The sequence below is a fragment of the Egretta garzetta genome, unplaced genomic scaffold (genome assembly GCF_000687185.1).
Source record: "Egretta garzetta isolate BGI_Z169 unplaced genomic scaffold, ASM68718v1 scaffold117, whole genome shotgun sequence".
Lineage (NCBI taxonomy): Eukaryota > Metazoa > Chordata > Aves > Pelecaniformes > Ardeidae > Egretta > Egretta garzetta.
In genome coordinates, this window is record NW_009260479.1 from 1,777,440 (window position 1) to 1,796,761 (window position 19,322).

Below are 19,322 nucleotides of genomic sequence, written 5' to 3' on the forward strand. Positions count from 1 at the left end.
GGTATTTAAAAGATGGGTAGATGAGGTGCTTAGGGACAGGGTTTAGAGGTGGGATGGCAGGGTTAGGGGAACGGTTGGACTTGATGATCTTAAAGGTCTTTTCCAACGTAAACGATTCCATGATTCTATGAGTAGTTTGCAGTGTTGTGGCCCCTGAGACCCTGGACAAGGGGCCCCTGGTCAAGAAGGGCACAGCCCAATAGAAGATCCCACAAAATGCAGAAGAAATGAGGTCCCAATAGTCCCAAACATGATCATCAGGTGGGATCAGTTCTACCCTGGACAGGGGCAGGAGGAAGGCTGCAAGGAAGTGTCAAGGGCTTTGAATCAGGAGAGATGGCAAGTTGGGGAGAGGTACACAGGTAAATTAGACATTTTAGACATGGCAGATATCTAACCTCACCTTCTGTCCTCCTACACACACACCTTCCCCTGCTGTTATCTTGAGAAAAATGAGACTACTTCAGTGTCTTCAGTTATTTCTAAGGGCTGTCACCAGTGCTGTGCTTTTTGCAGTCCTAACAGCAGGATGTAACATTGATGGAGGTGCTGGACTGATGTTTTAGTTCAGACTTTCTCCTTGCTTCTCTGGAGCAACAGACAGTCTGAGCCAGAAACAATCTCCCCCAGCCCCAACAGAGAGAAAGATCCTGGGATAACCCCAGGTTGCTCTGCTGGAGCTTCTTGTCTTGACATGTGTTCCTCCATTTGGTAGGACCTTAACAACATCAGCCTGAGCAAGAGAACCCCCAGCATGACCAACTTGGCTGGTTCAGGTACAGCAAGTGCTTCCCCAGAGTATAAATCACACCTCAACCACAGTGACAGCAACAGCTACAGCAACAGCAGCAACTACAACAGCAACGGCAGCCCTTCCCCAGTGCCTAACAGCAAAGCTATTTACTCCCGAGAGGTGCTGATGAACAAGACGGTGGATGAACTTCCAGACGGCGTGGATCCCACTAAAAAAGAGGTGACAGCATTACTGGTTTGATGGCTTTGTAGCTTAACCTGGAACTTAGTCATTGGCTAAGTGTACTAGTACTTCTTTAGGCTGTTAAGTCCTGCTTTAGGTTCAAGGAGATGATAGCTGGACACATAGGTCTCACCAAAAAGCGGGAGCTTCATGTGAGAGGAAATTGTGGTAGTTTTACCCTAGTTGAAGTTTGGATTTGTTTGGGGTTTTTAAACTTTTTTAATTTTCAAACTATTTTCTTCTGGTAGAATTGTTTTATTCTGCCACCCAACCTCTGTCCTCGGAGGGACAGAGACTCAGAAGTAGAGTGAGAACTCCTGTGAGACAAGGTGACACAACTGAGAACGAAGCCAGGAGTTGCACTGTGCTCTTTGTTTTTATTTGAAACTCCTTCCAGAAGGGGTCTATTTTTTCCTTTTTTTTTTTTTGTCGGAAAGCTTGCATTTCAGCAAAGCCCATCCAGGGACAGGGAGGGAAGTCACATCTCCAATTTCTGATCAGCCCAAGGATTTTGGCAATGCCTGTAGCTGAGTCCAAACAAGCCATTGGGGAAGACACAGGGGGACGATTCCCTCTACTCTCTACAACCCATGTTTGACCAATATCTTGCCCCAAGATATCTCCTGGCAAAGGCCAACACCCTCAGACAGAGAGGTGATCCACGGCTGGGCCAGCAGCTCTGCCCCACGTCAATGCCCATGTACTAATGGTTGTGTTTCAGCTGGGCTGTACATGAGGGCTTTTTCTACCCAAAATGTCAGGGAAAACTCAACCTCCATTTCCTTCAAGACCCTACTGAGGGTGTTCTTCAGTATCACTGATGAGCCTGCTATCTACAAAACTTCCAGTCTTTCCAGCAATGGGAGTGAACATTTCCATTGGAATATCTGGGGGGGAACTGAGCGAGGGGGAGATGCTTTCACTGCAAATCGCTATCTAAGAAACTACCCACAACTTTGGCCAGCAGAACTTCTCCAATGCAACACTAATTGTTCTGGCCTCAGTATGATTAGTGGGAACAAAGTTCCAGCCAGAGCATGTTAACCCCTCAAAACCAGGGCTTCCTTTTGGGCTGGTGGGCTTTTATTCCCTTGGTGCTTTGAGAAACGGGATGAGGAACAGTTGCTGGGGCATTCCACTTCCCACCACAAGGACAGGCAGCAGGACAGGAGCTGTTGGCCTGGAATCAGGGGTCAGCATGTGAGGAAGGGATGCAGCCAAGAGAGGTGTCCTAGCCTCTGCAAAAGCCAAAGCTGACCACTCCTTGCTCTCTCCTCCTGCTGCAGTGCTATCTCTCTGATGCCGATTTCCATGATATCTTTGGGAAGTCCAAGGACGAGTTCTACCAGATGCCCAAATGGAAGCAGCAGAATGAGAAGAAGCAATATGGACTCTTCTGAGACCACAGGGGCCATCCGGCATCCAGTGACTCTGGGACCAACCCTCGCTCTCTTAGGAGCTGCAGGGGAGAAGTACAGAGATTTGCTCAGTGAACCCAACCCAACATCTCAATCAGACCAAGCTCCAGTGCAGTTATTCCAGCAGCTGGCTCCTTTCTTCCTGCAAAACCTGAACTTAAGGAGTCAAAACCTTTCACAGGATCAACTTTGCAGGATGTTTTTGACAATTTATTGCTGATATCCATGAAGACAAGTGTGTGTCACACAACCATATTGCAGGCTCTTCTTTCCTCTCCCTTTTGCAAATTGCCACATGTGCAAGGTCATGATCTTCCTTCATTTGTAGAAGTTTAAAATTAGGCAAAACAAGGGCCACTTGCAGCTGCTATGTAAATTCTGGGTGGGGAGAGGAGGGGGAAGCCCTAAGAAGATGGGGGGGAGGGGGCCCTTGGGATCAGGAAGAAGGTAATGGGGTAGCCAAATGTGTGACAGGGTAGCCCATGGAGTGACACCAGCCAGCTCTTCCCTTTCTCACCTTGCAGAAAAAACACTTGCCAAAGAACAGCAAGAATGAGTTATAGACTAACATGCACAGCCCAGTGCAGATAAAACAAATGAGAACCTGGCTCGGAAAAAAACCGCTTCTTAAGAACATGTTTATTATCTGATCTGTTTCAAGAGGTTGATGAGACTGAGGGCAAGGCACCTCTGGTGATTTTGACCTCCAGGCAAGACTCAGGCTATTTTTTTCTCATTCAGACAGCATTTCCAAGCTCACCTGGCCTCCCTGAGCACGACCGGGTGCAAGTGATCATGAGAGTGATCTTGCCTGCAGAGCAGAGGCCTGAGGAAGCCAGGAGGGGTTTGGGTATGACCTGAGGCGGAGTCTGTCCCACTGAAGGTTTTATCAGGGCTCCATCCCTGTGATGTCCATGGGGCTGAGAGTGCCCGTTCCACCCTGCAAGCTCAGTCTGACTGGGGAGGGCAGGGGGAAATGTAAGTGATCAGGGATTAAGGGATACAGCAGTAAACAAAAGGAACACACACATATGTTTATAAACCCAGAAGATGTGGTTTTGCAGCTTTACCCCATTTCCAACCTGATCGGTGATTTCAAATAAAGAGCCAGCAGCATCACTGTAAGTGTCTTTGATCAGCGTGTGGGGTAGAACAGCAGTAGAGAAAAGCTCTGCAGGGCCACAGATCCTTCAAACACCTGGTCCTTAATGGGATTTGGGATTTTTTTTTTTTTAAAGAAAAGAACAAACTGAGGAGGCGAGGCCCCCTCTGTTCCCAAACACCACATAGCCATGACCATTTGTCTCCCCATGCCCATGTGCCCTGCTCCTGAAGCCCCCTTGTTGCCGATGAAGATGGGGTGCTTGGCTGTTCAGCAGTTGGCCTGAGTGCCCAGCCCTGCTGCAGGGATGTGGGGATGGAGCTGAGGAGCTGCAGGTGGCTCTTGGTTGAGGAGCGAGGTCTCACGCACACCTGGGACCATGCCATAGTGGTGAAGTGTCACCATCTGGCTGGACTGGAGGCAGGGACCTCCAGGCAATGGGGTCTTCTGGACAGACCTTTGTGTTTAAGAATCGGTAGTTCCTTCAAATAAGCCACAACCCCATCACTATCTCCATGCTTGTGCCACTTCATCCCATTTCTGCTTGAGGGTCCAGGCCCAAACCCATTGAACCCCCCCCACCCTGTCATAAGGTAAGAGTCAAGCAGAGACACAGATCAGTCCAATTACCTGCGTGATTGCTCCCGTTGTGTTCACACTAGATACAATCAGTGCACATTATCCCTGTTTCAGCCTCTATTGCCACTGCTGGAAGCAAAAATATTCACATCACCCCACTGCAGCACGCTCCTGACAGCTCCCAAATTAACGAATTGCATGGGCTACTCAATAAAATGCAGTGATTCCACCTATCAGCCATGACTGTAGGTCTAACGAGCATCATGCAATCAAATGGAGAGTGGTGGAAATACAGTCGGATTAAGGAGATTAGGGTGGTTCCCTACAACATGAACGGGGCGCTCCTGCCAGGACTCAAAAAACAGCATGGGATTTTACAGATAATAGATCCCTCTGACATTTGGGGCTGTTGGAAACTGCTGCTGTTCTGCTCTCCTCTTGGGGAGAGTTGGTTTTACTCTCTGCCTCTGATTTCTAAAGGAAAGCTGCTCACCCACATCCTCCCTTTCATGCCGCGTGTCACTTTTGCTGTGGTGTCTGGTGGGCCATGTCCTCTTTCTGCTGCTCTTCCCCATCATGGGGCTCCAGCACTTCCTAATCTGCTCAGAGATGAGGTCCCTCACTAATGGCATGGACCTTGTTCCTTCCTTTGGGGAAAGAGGAGACCTTGCAGCATTGTCCATCGTGCTCTGGTCCATCCCACCTCAATCTCAGCTGCATTCCCACCTGGCTCCAGTAGTTTTCCCCCAACTGAACCTACCTAATGAGGGATGTGCTGTCTTCCCATGGATCTTGCCTGCCTTTACTTAAGTGTACAACAGGCAGAAGAGGAAACCCTGGCTTCTCTGTGCAGTCCACCTAAGCCCACTCTGACCCTGGATAGTGTGGTTCTGCCCCCACATCTCTCCCTGCTCCCTGTCCCCCACTTCTCCAGTGCTGGCTACAGCAGGCAAGTGAGAGCCAGTTTAGCTCAATAATCCAGCTGAAATCTAATCCCGCAACATCAAAAATGCAAATAATTTGTTCTCAGACAACTCAGCGGGCTGATCCAACCCGCTCCACAAGAGCCTGTGACGACAGGAGCGAGGGGGCAGGAACGTCTCTGATCACAGAATCCCAGAATGGCAGGGGTTGGAAGGGACCTCCGGAGATCATCCAGTCCAACCCCCCTGCTAAAGCAGGGTCACCCAGAGCAGGGGGCACAGGATTTCATCCAGGCAGGGTTTGAATATCTCCAGAGAAGGAGCCTCCACAGCCCCCCTGGGCAGCCTGTGCCACTGCTCTGTCACCCTCAAAGTAAAGAAGTTCTTCCTCATGTTCAACTGAAACCTCTTATGTTTCAGTTTGTGCCCATTGCCCCTTGTCCTGGTGCTGCTCTCAGGCTCCCTGCGTGGTACAGGGCAACCCTGGGTATCCTTCGTTCATCCTTTTTATCCCATGACTCCTTAAAACAAAATGCTCAGAGCATCCTGGGAGCAGGGACCGAACTCAGGCTGAGCTGGGGTCAAGGTGGCTCCAGCCTTGGCCTTCAAACGCATCTCCTGATCTCAGCATATCCCATCCTGGAGGTGAGCTGGGAGAGTTCGTGTCACTGCAGGAGAACCCGTTCTGCCTCGGTGGCCTCTGCCACTTGTAAACTCTTTCAACCGCTGGTTATTAATTCAATATGAGCCTTTGAGTTGTGGATATAATTCACATTTAATCTGGCAATGGTTTACAACATCACACAAGATTGTAGGGAAAAAAAAAAATGAAATCAATGTGTCCAGCAATGATTACTGCAGCATAATAAATTCCAGGTAGGACTAAATGAAACCCAGTTTTGGAGTGGGCCCAAGGATCCCTAAATCCAGGCTATTCTGGACTCAAAAATAGGTGGGGGAGTGAGTGGACTGGAATTTGTTCAAAAGGACATTAACCTTTTTGGTAGCAGCCCATCCTCTCCACCACCAGGCATGAAAAACCCCAGAAAGACTGATAGCTTTAAGAAATCAAACATGTCAGTCTCCAGCTTCATGTGTGTTGCATTCAAGTAAAGACAGAAACAGTGACGAGTAATTGGACTTTTCCAGATTTTTTTTTTCTTTTTTACTTTTAATAGTCTAACATATTGTTAGTAACATAGTTGGCACTTCAAAATATATATTATTTTATTTCAACAATATTCCCTTAACTCTGTAGTTGTACTTGAAGAAAAAAAATCACCTTTTGCCATAAATACTGTGTTGTTGCTCAAAACACCCCGGTCTGTTTGTGTTAGGTTACCTCTACCGTGCAACTGGGACCAGGCTAACATTTACAACGGTTGCTACTGCCGCTTCCTCTGCGTTAAAAAATGTCGTTTTTCTATAAAAACACAAACAAAGAAAGTTTTACTACGTTAAAAAAAAAAACAAACCCTACTCTCAGTTGATTGTAATTCCACTGTCATCGGCAAAAGACATTCTCTGAGGTCCCTTTGAGCAGGTTTCACTTTGGGTTAGCAGGAAATCTGCCATTCGGCAGCTTCTTTTCTCCTTCCCAGGACGAGAGCCAGGCTTTGAATGCAAAGCGGCCTGGCGGAGAGCCAGGCACACAGGCCGAGTAGTGTTCATGGATTTTTTATTATAATACAAAAGGAAAGTCGAGTTAATATAACGTGGGCCTTTGTAGTGCAGCTTTCTTGTTTTAATCTGTAACAGATAAGAGGGGAACTGTTGTCCCCGTTTAAGACTTCATACGGTGCAAGATGGCTGACATCTGAAGTTGCAAGAAGTCACCTGGCATCTGGCCACTGATTTCAGTGCTGGGTGGATTTTTTTCTTGCACAGATGTTGGGTGTTTTGTCCAGATGTCTGACCGAGCTCAACTCCAGAGCTGTACTTTGCTAAAAAGGAGTCCCTATCCTCTCGCTAAAAGCAGAAGTAAAAAATCACGCTACAGAAAGTGAACTAAAAACACAGCTGGATTGGTCAAACAGGTACAAAAAGATTCATCTCGACAGCAGCACTAGGATGTTTCCAGCATGCAGAAGGGAGAAGGTCGATGGCTATTTCACTCCAGGAGTCCTGTGGGGCACCGTGTGCTGCCCCAGAGAAGGCACTGGGGATTTGATGGGACCCTGATGTTGGCGCACTTCGCACGCTGAATTCCTTCTAGGTCTGTAACGAAGTTCACTGTGCCCTGAAATTGCTGAGCTGCTAATCACAGTCCTGGATCTCGATGTACACAAAGAGGGTGGAGGAGGAGTATGGGTCTCCATTCTTGGTCAGAAGATGGATGTGGCGGTAACCTGGAAGCAGAGACACAGATGGGAAGTGGCCTTTAGGCCAGTTGGAAAAACATTCGCTAACATTTGCCAAGACTCTGCAAAAACACCTCCCTGTCTCAGAGTGTTTTGCTCCCAGTACCCCACAGAACAGGTAGGTCTGGGAGGCACGGCTTTGAGCACTGGTAACTTAACGTGCTCAAGGCCACTGGTGATAAAGGAGAGCCCTTCCCCAGAGACAGTGTTAACATCTGCCCAATAAATCATTTATCGGCTTGCCCATACACCAGAGAGACGACCTGCTCTGACCAGAGGTGTGATGGCTCTGGACCTCTCATCTAGGACACTAGAGCTTCCCAGAGGGCTCTAGTGGTTGTGAGGAACAGGGAGCAGGGCCTTACCTTGCTTCAGACTAGTGAAGGGAAGGGTGTACTGCCCAATGAAGTCATTCTTGGTCGACATGTCAAAGTCTTCCACCACAAACCGGACCAGGGCAAGTGCAGGGATCTCTATGTCAAATGTAAACTCTTCATCCCATTTTGGGTTAAAGCCTGGGCAAAACAGACAAGGGTGAAGGTCAGAGCTTCTCACAAACAAGGAAGAAGGTGAGAGATGCTCACAAGCAAGGATGGAGGTCAAAGATGTTGGCAGATAAGGATGGAGGTCAGAGATGGTTGCAAATGGACAGAGATTTTGCCTGACTGCCAACCTAATCTGACCCAGGCCGAAGGTCTCATAAGGTCCCAAGGCCATTGTTCCCAGCTCTGACACGGATTTGCTACCTGGTATTAATAAATCCTTTGGCTTAGACTGCTCCTTGCAGACCTCAGCACCACACTCCCGGAACTCAGCTCTGCTCCACGGGCTCTCTCTGGCTGATGCCTGGATGTCTTTCGTTGCCTTTGGACCAGCTGCAAATTTTTACAGCCCTAAACCAGTGGGGGAGCAGAGAGGAGAGCTGTGCCTTTGTGTTGTGACAGCCTCCTGGGGCCTTAAGCCTCACTGAGTGCTCCAGGTACACCCATCTGTGCCTCAGCTCCCCTGTCTGCAAGAAAGGTTTAATGAGGAGTGCCTGATTACAAAAAGCATCATCAGGTCTGTGGACAAAATGTTTTATGTCTCCCTGTATAAGAGCAGTGTCTGAGACAGCCAGACTAGTCCCACTTCTGGTATGGATAAGGATCTTGTGATCTGGACTCACAAAGCAAACAAAACTAAGACCGACACATCAGATGAGAGATGAAGAGCGAGCTTGGTGCTCTCTCCCCAGGTCACCGCGGGTGCTCTCTGCAGTTTCAATAAACCACTCCCCAGAAACAAACAGGAGGAGAGGACATCCTGGTTGAAACCCTGCTGCCATTGGCCCAGCCTGTGCAGACTGGAAGCCCAAGGACAGCAAAACATCAGCTCAAGCCTACTGGTCATGGAGGGTCTGTGGACGATTCGGCAGGAGGCCCTGAAGGGCTGAGATGGGCCTGTGGACAGTGCCATAGCAAAATACCTGCGCTGGGTTGGTGCACTTTATTTGGATTTTCATGGGATTAGATCAAGTGGACTGTTCAGATAACACACACGTGCTCCTGACCCCCTTCATCCTTGGGAAAATAAAACAGTGCTGCTGATCCTATGGAAGCAGAAATCATGAAAGTTGAGGGGAAGTCATCGGCCCTAGGACAGTAGTTTCACTGTACTGACATCTATGGGGGGGTTTCAGCCCATCTCAGAACCATAGTGAGATGCTTAGGGTTGCTGAGCCAGCAGGTTCCCACAGCCTCTCGAGCTCCACGGCTGCACCACCAGGGACTGATCTGTGCCCACAGCCCATGCTTCAGTCACATCACCATCAAACCAGGTGAGGTGCTGAAGCACGGTCCCATATCTGAAACTTCAGCCCATGAAATGCAACCCCCTCTCTGCAGCTGCCCCTTTCCAGCACGGATGTTTTTATGGTTTGATTCACTTTCCATTGGGCAACAGTCCCTCCAGCACCCCTCCAGCATCCCTCCAGCATCCCTCCAGCCAGCCAAGGGCTGCCCATGGAGCTGGGTGTGCTGAGCAGCCCTGAGGAACAGGCCTGGCAGTTCTGAAATGTTCCCTACACAGCTTTGACTCTAGACATTATAAAAATTATTGTAGGTGACGGAAATGGCCGCGAGCTTTAGGAGCTGGGCCAGATTTACTCAAACAGGAAAGAGGAAAAGGGAAACATTGTTTTCAAAACATCCTGAAACATCGCAGGGAGGAAAATACGCATTGGCTTTCTAGCACGTGGCTGTAACTTCACGCAGAAAAGCAGTGTGTGTGTGTGTATACATGTGTGTTTGTCAGCAGGAGGGTGAGGTCTGATTATTCAGACTCCTACTGCCTCCTTGCTCCCATGGGAAAGAGGGCTGAACCTCCCCTCTACAATCTTTGAAGGCCACAGTATTCAGACCCTCACTGCACGGAGGGACATCACAGCCACGGCTGACCGATGAGGAATGATCCACAGGGAGGTGAAATGTCTGTGCGATCTCTGAGGTCAGGGCTGGGTAAGGCTTGAGCCTGACTCTTGGAGACGGGGGCTTATGGCTTTCACCCCCTCACCTGTAACATCGCTGTGACGTGCATTGATTTAGCACCAGCACCGCTTTGGCTGAGAGGACGAGCAGATGCAGTGTCCCTGCCTTGTGAGGAGGCTCTGAGCCACAGGAAGCGTTCTCCTTTTGCACAGACTATGTTACGTATGAGAAGAGGCTGGGAGAGGTTGAGTTATTCAACCCAGAGAAGGCTAAGGGGGTTATTATTGCCATCCCCCCCCACCTCCTTATAGAGAAGCTAGAGCCAGGGTCTACAGGTGCACAGCAAAAGCTTGATGCATAACAGGCACAAACTGCAACGGGGGAATTTCTGGTTAAGAATAGGGATATCTTATTTTATTATGAAGTCAGTCAAAGACTGGATCACTTAAGAGAGCCCAGATAGTCTGGGGAATCTCCATCTTTTCAGATATTCAAAATTTGCCTGGGGAATACCCTGAGCAACTTGAATTAATTTTGAGGATGGTCCTGCTTTGGGCAGAAGCTGGAACAGACACCTCCCAAGTCCCTTGAAACCTCAATCTTTTGTGAGCTTGTGACACTTTCAGGACAAAATCAGCCTCACAAGAAGCCTTCTCTGGGAAGATCTTGGTGGGGACCCATGCAATCCCAGGTCAAGTCCAACTGCATGGAGCTCTAGCTCTGCAAATTTGGCAGCCAGCTTCAAAACAACTCATATAGCTGATGTTGTTTTGTAGAGAGTTTCTGTCTCCAAACATCTTAGAGAGAGAAGAGAGGAAAGAACCCCTGAAATTAATTCTCCATAGGGACATCAGTCTGCGAGGCTAGTTCATGCCACCAGCAGTCTATAACCAGCATCCCTGCACTGAATCAGGCCAACAGCATCTCATGTACCTGCTTAGAGCGGCAGGCTTGGGTGCACCTGGGCAGGTCTGGCCACAGGGCAGAGGTCTTGGCAAGGAACACTCTGCTACATGAACTACAGCATTACTGCCCCAGGGGAGCACAGCGTGGAAGAAAATCCCTTACCATTGTTTTCAATGACTTTGGTCTGCTTCTTGTTGTTATCCTGTTGGACACCGTGGATCTCTACCGTTACCTTAGGATCAACGATGGAGTTTTTGCTTTTGTTCACCTTGGGCAGCTGCTGACCAGAGATGATCTGTGGAGGAAACAGAGGAAGAGGTCAGGACATCATTAGGAGAGGGGGCTCCCTGGCAAACTTCCCTCTCCTTCTCCAGGAGTGCAGGGCCTGTTGTGACAAGTCGGTGCTGGTCTTTCAGGCGAAGTTGTGATGAGCCAAAGCACCTAATGAACATTGTTCCAGCCCAGCCAGCTGGCTAGGGAGCAGGCAACTTTTCTAACTGTCCCCACAGTGATCAGATGATACTTGGAAAAAACAGTAGTGACTGTTGACTGCATGTCTGCCCGTACGTTTCTGTAACGACAGTGAATATTGTCATTAACTTCTCCTACTGCTGAACATTAAACACATGAGTAAGTCCTTGGAGGATGAGAGCCCATGCAGGACTGAAGTAGAGACCCCAGCGATGGGAAATGAATAGGGTTAGGATAACATTGCCCAGGTGGCACCGGGAGAAGGAGAAGGTACAACCTACACACCCCCCCTGAAGGTGGACGCTACTGACACGTTTTCCGACTTCTATTCTTACTTTAAGCAGAAGCTTCTTCTTTGTCCCCCATGTTCCTTCTGTGATGGATTTTGGATTGAATTTGGTTTGCTCATCCCGGAGGAATTCCGGCTTTAAGACATACCCAGAAAACCCATTGTCCTGGAACCGACCCTGGTAGACATCCATTTCTGTGCCTGCTGTCTGGAAATTCAGGGCAACTGCAACATAAATAAATAAATGCAGTCACTTTCAGATAAATCAATGGGAGTCCTTTAATACTAATCCTCTTCACATGAAACTGCACTTCATGGACATAAACATTGGCTTTTCCATGCTTCAAAGAGTAGTGATAAACTCTGACCTTCCCAGTCTGCCACCCCTGGGGATCTCTTGCATTCAGAGATGTTAGAGACAGGAGGAGCCACTACAGCCATCTCAGTTGTCCTCCTGCCTGCCACAGGATCAAAAAGTCTCCTGCATTGAATTTCTGTCACATTGGGCAACTACATCTTTTAGATAAACCTATGCAAGTCTATCCTGAAGGAGTTATCTCCTGCAGTGGAGCCAGCAAATCCTCCTCAGATTGTTTCTCTGGCTACTTAGCCTCATTATAAAACCTGCTTTCCAGCCCAGATACGCCTGTTCCCATTTGCCATCCCGAGGGGCATTGATGCCTCTGCTGGTTAGACTAGAGAGCTCCTCGCTGTCTGAACTCCTCATGCAAAAGTACAGAAGCTGTGACCAAATCATCCCTTTTTTGTCCCCTGCCCAAAATAGATCAAGCCTCACCGGTGTCCTAACACCAGGCAGATTTCTTGTATTCTTCCCATTTTGCCACCGTCTTTTTAAAAGCATTGATGTCAAATCGGGAAGCAGTCTCTGTGAACAGGTTCATAATAGCAGACAGGGAGCACACATGGATCCCAGCGCCTCCTCAGTACTCCACTGGTTTCTCAGGAGTGATGCTAACCTCTGTAGCAACTTCTAAGACAGCTCTGGGACAGACGGCAATTTGTCCCGGTCCTGGGTCCTACATACACTGTAATACTTGAAGACCAAAAGCATTTTAGGGCACTCCCCTGTTTTTCCACCTGCAAGCAAGACTTTAATAACTGTAGCATACTGGTTTTACCAGGAGCCACAAGTACGCAGGGCTTCTGAAAAAAATCTTATTTTGGGTGCCCAAATACTGAATTCAGGTCAGATAAGGCATGCAAGTTTGGCCTCAGCATACCCTGAGGGACCTGATGTTGCTTCCCAGGGGCACTCCTGAGGTCAGGCTCAATGCTGGAGAGCATGGCCCATAAGTGATACCTGTGTCCCCACAGGAGCTGCGGGACCCAGTGAGTTCACATGTGGCCAGGCACATCCAGCCCATGCAGGTCCACGCAGCTGGGGGCCAAGGAGCCCTGTATCTGCAGCTTCTCTTGTCTGGCTGGACACTGTTGGCTCAACTGGGACATCTCCAACACCCAGCGTCATCCACAGAGCCATCACCAGCCTGCCCACTTATCACTGCACCAGCTTTCCTGGATGAGAGCTACAACATAATTCACTTAAGAGGCTCTGCGACCCTTGTTTTCATCAAATCTCTGAGACATCAATATACGGTCAGGGTCTCAACACCCTGGGAGAAGGCATGATGCACTGCTTTGACTACAGGGGACAGCTCAGGCCATGGCTTGGCCCTTATGGTTATGGCCTTGCTCTGGGGTTCGATTTCTATCTCTGCCAGAGATTTTAGCCCGCTTTTCAGTAAGTGACTGTAACTCCTGGCTCCCTCTTCCTTTGTTAAACAGCAATAACTCTGCTTCCAGTGAAATTGCAGGGTTGTGCACATTAATGTGCAGGAAAGGCTCTCCTAACGCTTTTCAGGTGAGCCAGAAAATGGCCTATGAAAAGTCATTCAGCATTGGCTGAAGAGCTGATCTCTCCCAGTGACCACTGAGCCTCTCTGCCTGCAAATGGCTTGAGATTGCACATCTACCTGAGCCGAATGTCCTCCAGCCTGCAGGGTAGATCCGGCTCAGGTGCCTGATGTTGTGATGGATAAAACTGGTTGCTACAGAAAAAAAAGAAGAAAATGGCCCTTTCAGTGATGGGGGCTACTTTTATCTCTTCTAATGCTGCTGTATATACTGCTCCTCTGCCTAGCAAGTCTGGCTGAATGTGAACTACCTGTATGAAATTACCTTCTTGGTAACAGCCTCTATGATATTAAGTTATTTCCACTCTTTCTCAGTAACATGCGTGGCCAAAGAGATCATAAACCATGTCTTTCAGGGTGCCTTCTCCTCATGCTTAACCCCCGCTAGCTGCCCCTTTATGGGGGACTGAGGCAGAGGATGGCCTTTTGCCAGGGCAGAAGGTACATACCAGATTCCTGGGCTAGTTTCAGAGCTTTGCTCTCCGTGAATGATGACATCTCGTAGAAAGCCCGAGGATGGCTGGGGTCCTCAAAGCCATTGAAATGGACACTCTTGCAGTAGACAACTGTGTCTGACAGCTCCTTGGCCAGCTTCAAGGTATCGCTCTAAAGGCAGGAGAGGAAGAGATTTGTGGGGAGTTTCTGCAGACGTACTCAAAAGTAATAATAATGATTTGTCTAGGATCTGTGAAGTTTCTCTTCTCCACCATCTTCACATGAAAAGGATGCACGCTACCAACTCTCAGCGGCACCCCTATGCAGAGAGAGGGCGGAAAAGGGACAACTGCCCTTGCCATGTCCCTTGCCCTGCATGGAGAGTGCTAATCCCTTCTCTCAGAGCATCACTGCCTCCCAGGCCCATCCTGGCTTGTCCAAGGATATCATTGACTTCCCAAGTGTTACTACCAAGAATATTTCATTTCATCTGGGCCATCCCTCCTTCTGTATTAATTTGCATGTTTTTATGTGACTGGCTATTTCAGCTTGGCTATCACAACTCACAAGTGATTAGGGCTCCAAACACAGGAATAACCCAATCAGCCTGTATTGGTGAGCTAAGAGAGGATTTCGGAAACCAGCTGCTTTGCTGTTCCAGCACCCTGTTGCATGGTGTTCTCCAGATGGATTCTCTTTTTGTTGGTGGGATGCCCTTTCTGCTGCCTTCTGCATGATCACTTCAACATCAGTGAAGTATTTCAACATCAGTGGCTGCCTCCAGTTGCTAAACTTTACAACTGAGCCTTAGCAATGAGTTTTCCCTACTGTCCTGGTACCAAGCATGCAAACCTGAAAATAAGGTGAAGGGAAGGATGTTTTGGCCTCCACAGAGCCTGACCTTTTTTCTTTTGCATTGTTTCCTCTTTGTAAATTTTGCTGTCTTCCTCTTTCTCCCTCCCTGTTTAAGAAACCATCACTAGTTTCATGTGCATTTATCCAGCTCCAACATTTGTTCATTGCTAATAATGAAATTTATTCAAACTGTAAATTCCAGGACTGCAATAATTAAGCCATTTGAAATGGCTCCATTAATTGATCTCCAAATTTCTCAGCCAGATTATTGGTCATACTTGGAAGTATTTGTACTAATACTTACACTTCTTGAACTGGGGAGCCCAGAACTGGACACAGTGCTCCAGGTGGGGTCTCACCAGGGCAGAGTAGAGGGGCAAGAGAACCTCCCTCGCCCTGCTGGCCACGCTCCTCTTAATGCACCCCAGGGTGCCACTGGCCTTCTTGGCAACAAGGGCACACTGGTGTGCCTTGCACATTCACTGGTGCAAGGGCGAAGTGAGAGCCAGCAGCTCCCAGCAAGGCAAGAAAATGAAAAACTTCAAAATTATACACATTATGGACTACAGTTCAGAGAAAGAAATAAGACCCTCTAAGAGTGAGCAAATCAGCAAGGGGAAGCATAGACCAGACCAGATTCAGAGGCAACATCAATCAGCTTTGCCATCAGTGGGACCGAATGTATTTATCACCTATGAACTTAGTCCATAAGAGATATGGCCTTCACAGTGACCCGCAGTCTGGAAAAGTGGATGTCCTCATGAGAGAGCGCAAAACACCCACCCCTTTTCCATAGCTCTTCCCTCCCTGCCTCCACCAGGTCAGAAAAACATGGCCAGTGAGGGTGCAGGTATGTCCCAATATATGATTAGAAAAGCACCAGCCTCTTGTAACAAATACTTGATGGTCCTATGACAAACAGATGTCTGGAAATAAGACTGAGATAGATTGAACATGTACCCTTCCACTGCTTCCATAAATGCTACATGACCCTGCCCAGCTGCAGGGTCCTCCAGCCTTTTTTTAAGGAAAGAAGACAACCTTCATGCTTGGCTGGCTCTGCAAGATCTGTGTCTGTACTTGGGACAAAGATTAAGCTGAGAAAGGACCAGGACCCTTAACTCCAGCGATTTCAACAAGATGGGATTTCCCGATGAGGGACTTCAGAGCCTTCTGCAGTAGGCAAAAATCTAGTTTATAGCTCTTCTGCCTCTCCAGGTCTGCCCCTTTTCGAGACTCGGTTACTTCTTTTACTTACCTTCCCCTTCTGCTCTATCTCGGTCTTTACAGATTCATCTTCAATTTCAGCTGCTTCATCTTCATCAGAGACATCCTCAGCCTCCAGGTTGTTGTTCCCATTTGTGGGGTCCTCCTGCCTGCTCAGCTTCTTGCCTTTCACAAGGATCTTCCCTTTCAATTGCTGCAGAAGGAAAAGTGGACAGAACAGCTGGTGATTAGAACAGATTCTGGCCTGCCCTGAAGGAGCAAGGATGTAACAGCATCAATCACCGGTTATTATCAATAAATAGAAATAAAAAATAAGTCTGTTTGTCCACCGAGGCCTTGCCCTGCCTCTGGCCAGTCTCTGAGACCACAAGCCATGAGTTTGAGAACTCCAGATAGCCCACGGCTTCCCCTCCAATACAAAGCTGTCCATCCCCTCAACCATGCAACTTAAACTCTCATGCTGTTCAGGGCAATAAAAATACACTATTTTTTGCAAAACTGAATGTGGGCCAGCAAACAAGGCCAAGCCTGGAGGTCAAGGCTCATGGGAGCTATTTGCAGCACTGTTTCTGCCCCTCTGTGTGGCCCTGTTATTTAATCTGTGCCAGGCTCTGCAATGTATGGTTATAAACACACACACAGCTTGGGAGATGGTATGGGATCCATGCAGGACTGAAGCAGTGCAGACACTTTAATGGGGAAAGAGGTTCACTGATTTCTGCACAGGTGCTTCATGCATAGCAGTAGTGGGATTTTAATATGTCAGGATTTTCAGGTGAAACCTTTGGGTGCTGAACAGCCTAAGGAAGAGTTCCCAAACCCTTCCCAAAGATAGGTCCTCTTCCGAAAAGTGCTGCTACCATGGCACGACATTAGTAATAACCAGCAGCATGTGCCAACGCAACCCAGCTGGCTGCTGAGCTAACCCGTAAAGCCTTTTCTTGTGCTGAATCAACTCTCTCCAGCCTCTTTCAAAGTCCACATAAAGCCTCAGCTGAAGGGACACACCAACAGCGCAAGGTTGCTCGCAGACCACCATACCACTGATAGACCACAGCCCACCAAGAGATACTCTCGTGCAAGACCTGACTGTGGGAGGAAGGCTGAAGCCTGGAGAGGGCTGACTCTAAGCCCAAACACGGCAGCAGGGAGCAGTACTGAGAAGGGTGATGGCCTGGGTGCAATCTCCAAGTGAGCAAATTACACTACAAAAATCAGTTCGTTCAGCCCAGGAGCACCCCTAGATCCTGCAGCTTCCAGTGAAGTCAGCGAGAGGTTTGCTGCCACACGGACGTGTTTGGAAGTCCTGGCTTTGGAGGGTGCTAGTTATTCCAGAAAAATGCAATCTCAGGATCAGCCAGTTCGACCCCTCGCCCTGCACAGCACGTCTCCCCCCCTCTCAGTGACGCTCTGGTATTTGCCCTTTCCACAACAGCAAAAGCAACATTCTCAAATGACAGGACTGTGGAAAACCAAGGACATTTTATAAAGCAACACAGGCATTTTCAAAGAACACTATTCCCCCTTTGTGGGTGCAAGCAAATTGCATCACGTCTTTTCAGAGACCAGTCCAACTCCTCACCACCCAGCTAAATTGTGGATGAAGCTTGGTTTGAGCTGAAATTTGACGCTGGCACCCGAGGCAGCAGCCGAGAGCATTTTTCTTCGGCTACCACAAATGATCTGTTTACGTTGGGGCACCTTCCCCGTGACTCAAAAGCTACACAAAGGCAGCGGGAAGGAATGTACCAATTACTGGGAATAAAAGGCCCAAAGGAGCAGTCGAAGCATATCAGTATCCTCCTCCCCGTCCCCAGACCATAGAATCATAGAATTGTTTAGGCTGGAAAAGACCCTTAAGATCATCAAGCCCAACCGTTCCCCTAACCCTGCCATCCCATCACTAAAACCCTGGCCCTAAGCACCTCGTCTGCCTGGCTTTTAAATACCTCCAGGGATGGGGACTCGACCCCTTCCCTGGGCAGCCTGATCCAATGCTTAACAACCATTTCGAGGAAGAAATTTTTCCTAATGTCCAATCTAAACCTGCCTTGGCACAACTTGAGGCCATTTACTCTTGACCACCATCCTCCCAGCCCCTCAGCCCTCTTCCAGGCAGAGCTGTGACCTGCTTCTTCACATCCATGAGTTTCTATGCTCCTCTCAACATTTTGGATGGACGATCCTGGAGGGATTGCACAGGGGACAGCAGGGAGGGGAGCAGAGAAATCTCTTTTGTCCTTTGCAGGCTGCTGATAGCATCCTGCTATATAATATATCTGTCTCTACTTTCTAACGTCCCATAAGAAACCTTACCACCTCATCTCACAGCTCAACAGTAGAGAACTAGGGATAAGGTATTTGGGGCAGGTTGCTTGATTTCTTAATTGCCAGTAAGGCTACCAGCCCTTTTTCAGCTTGTCCAGTTCAGGACAGCCTGTACAGCAAGTAAGAGGTGTAATTTCTGGCACAACCCCAGCCTAGATGGCTGAATAACATCAGCAGTGAAGGCACCAGCAACACGGCCTCCACCTTGTCTCCTCACCACACCCCCTGCCAGGGCTGCCAGCAGTGGGTCCTCGGTGCTGCTGGTATCCTGTCTAGACTGTGGTTACTCTGGGAAACCTTGGATATGCTGCAGATGCTCCCCGTGGGCACAGGGACACTGGTCAGCCCAGACTGTGTTATACAAGACTCTCCACAGGGCGGTTACAGTGGTCCCCTTTTGGCCTTGACATCTAAGAGGTTGCCTCCCTTCTGGAGCCCTGTTGGACTGCAGAGGTTTAGCATCCCCTTGTGCAGGTGACTTCCACTGTGACTACACGGGAGAGAAGTCCATGTGCCACCTAACTCCAGAGGAGAAGCACTAGCTTATTGGTATGCAATGAGGGGGGAGATGCACCCCAGACTAGAGCATTTTCATCTCCTTTTCCTGCAGAAGGTGCTATTTTTTAGTAGCTTTGCACTGAATCCCCACACACACCAGAAGCTGCCAGTCCCAAATTTTCTTTTTCATGGGTGCTAGGAGGAAAAGTCCTAAATTTGAGCACTTAATCTTCTTTAACAACGTTTTAAATAAGCTGATACACACAGACACAAATGCACACATGCACTTGTTCCATCTCTCCTGGTTCCCCTTCATGTGATATTAAGTATTTGTAGCCTGAGGCAAAAGACACTCAACTCATCAGTTCGGCTCTGTCGAGCAGATCCCTTGTCTTAGGAAGAAGCATTAGCTGAAATACTCAATAAATATTCTCCAAGTAGACCATAAAGCTATTCCAGCTGCCTGTGGCAAGCCCGAGGTTGAATACAACCTAAGAAAATTGGAAAAGCTACAAGGACACGGGACTCTGCTGAGAACATACAGTACAGTGCATGC

The 19,322-nt window shown here is 48.5% G+C and overlaps 2 protein-coding genes across 3 annotated transcripts in view; one reads left to right on the forward strand and one right to left on the reverse strand.

Annotated features, from left to right (window-relative positions):
- The window catches only part of VILL (villin like), a 24,259-nt gene extending 21,883 nt beyond the window's left edge, over nucleotides 1-2,376 (forward strand). For both annotated transcript variants that reach the window (XM_035899637.1, XM_035899638.1), the window contains exons 18-19: nucleotides 716-973; nucleotides 2,263-2,376. In XM_035899637.1, coding sequence (XP_035755530.1) covers nucleotides 716-973; nucleotides 2,263-2,376 — 372 coding nt within the window. The remainder of the gene's footprint in view (nucleotides 1-715; nucleotides 974-2,262) is intronic.
- A 4,694-nt stretch (nucleotides 2,377-7,070) lies between these two features.
- PLCD1 (phospholipase C delta 1) overlaps nucleotides 7,071-19,322 on the reverse strand; it is a 47,993-nt gene continuing 35,741 nt past the window's right edge. Inside the window, exons 9-15 of the mRNA XM_009644067.2 lie at nucleotides 15,972-16,133; nucleotides 13,873-14,029; nucleotides 13,442-13,558; nucleotides 11,536-11,714; nucleotides 10,892-11,024; nucleotides 7,724-7,873; nucleotides 7,071-7,346 (exon numbers count right to left, since the gene is read on the reverse strand). Of these exons, the coding sequence (XP_009642362.1) occupies nucleotides 7,255-7,346; nucleotides 7,724-7,873; nucleotides 10,892-11,024; nucleotides 11,536-11,714; nucleotides 13,442-13,558; nucleotides 13,873-14,029; nucleotides 15,972-16,133 (990 nt within the window). The 3' untranslated portion in view covers nucleotides 7,071-7,254. The remainder of the gene's footprint in view (nucleotides 7,347-7,723; nucleotides 7,874-10,891; nucleotides 11,025-11,535; nucleotides 11,715-13,441; nucleotides 13,559-13,872; nucleotides 14,030-15,971; nucleotides 16,134-19,322) is intronic.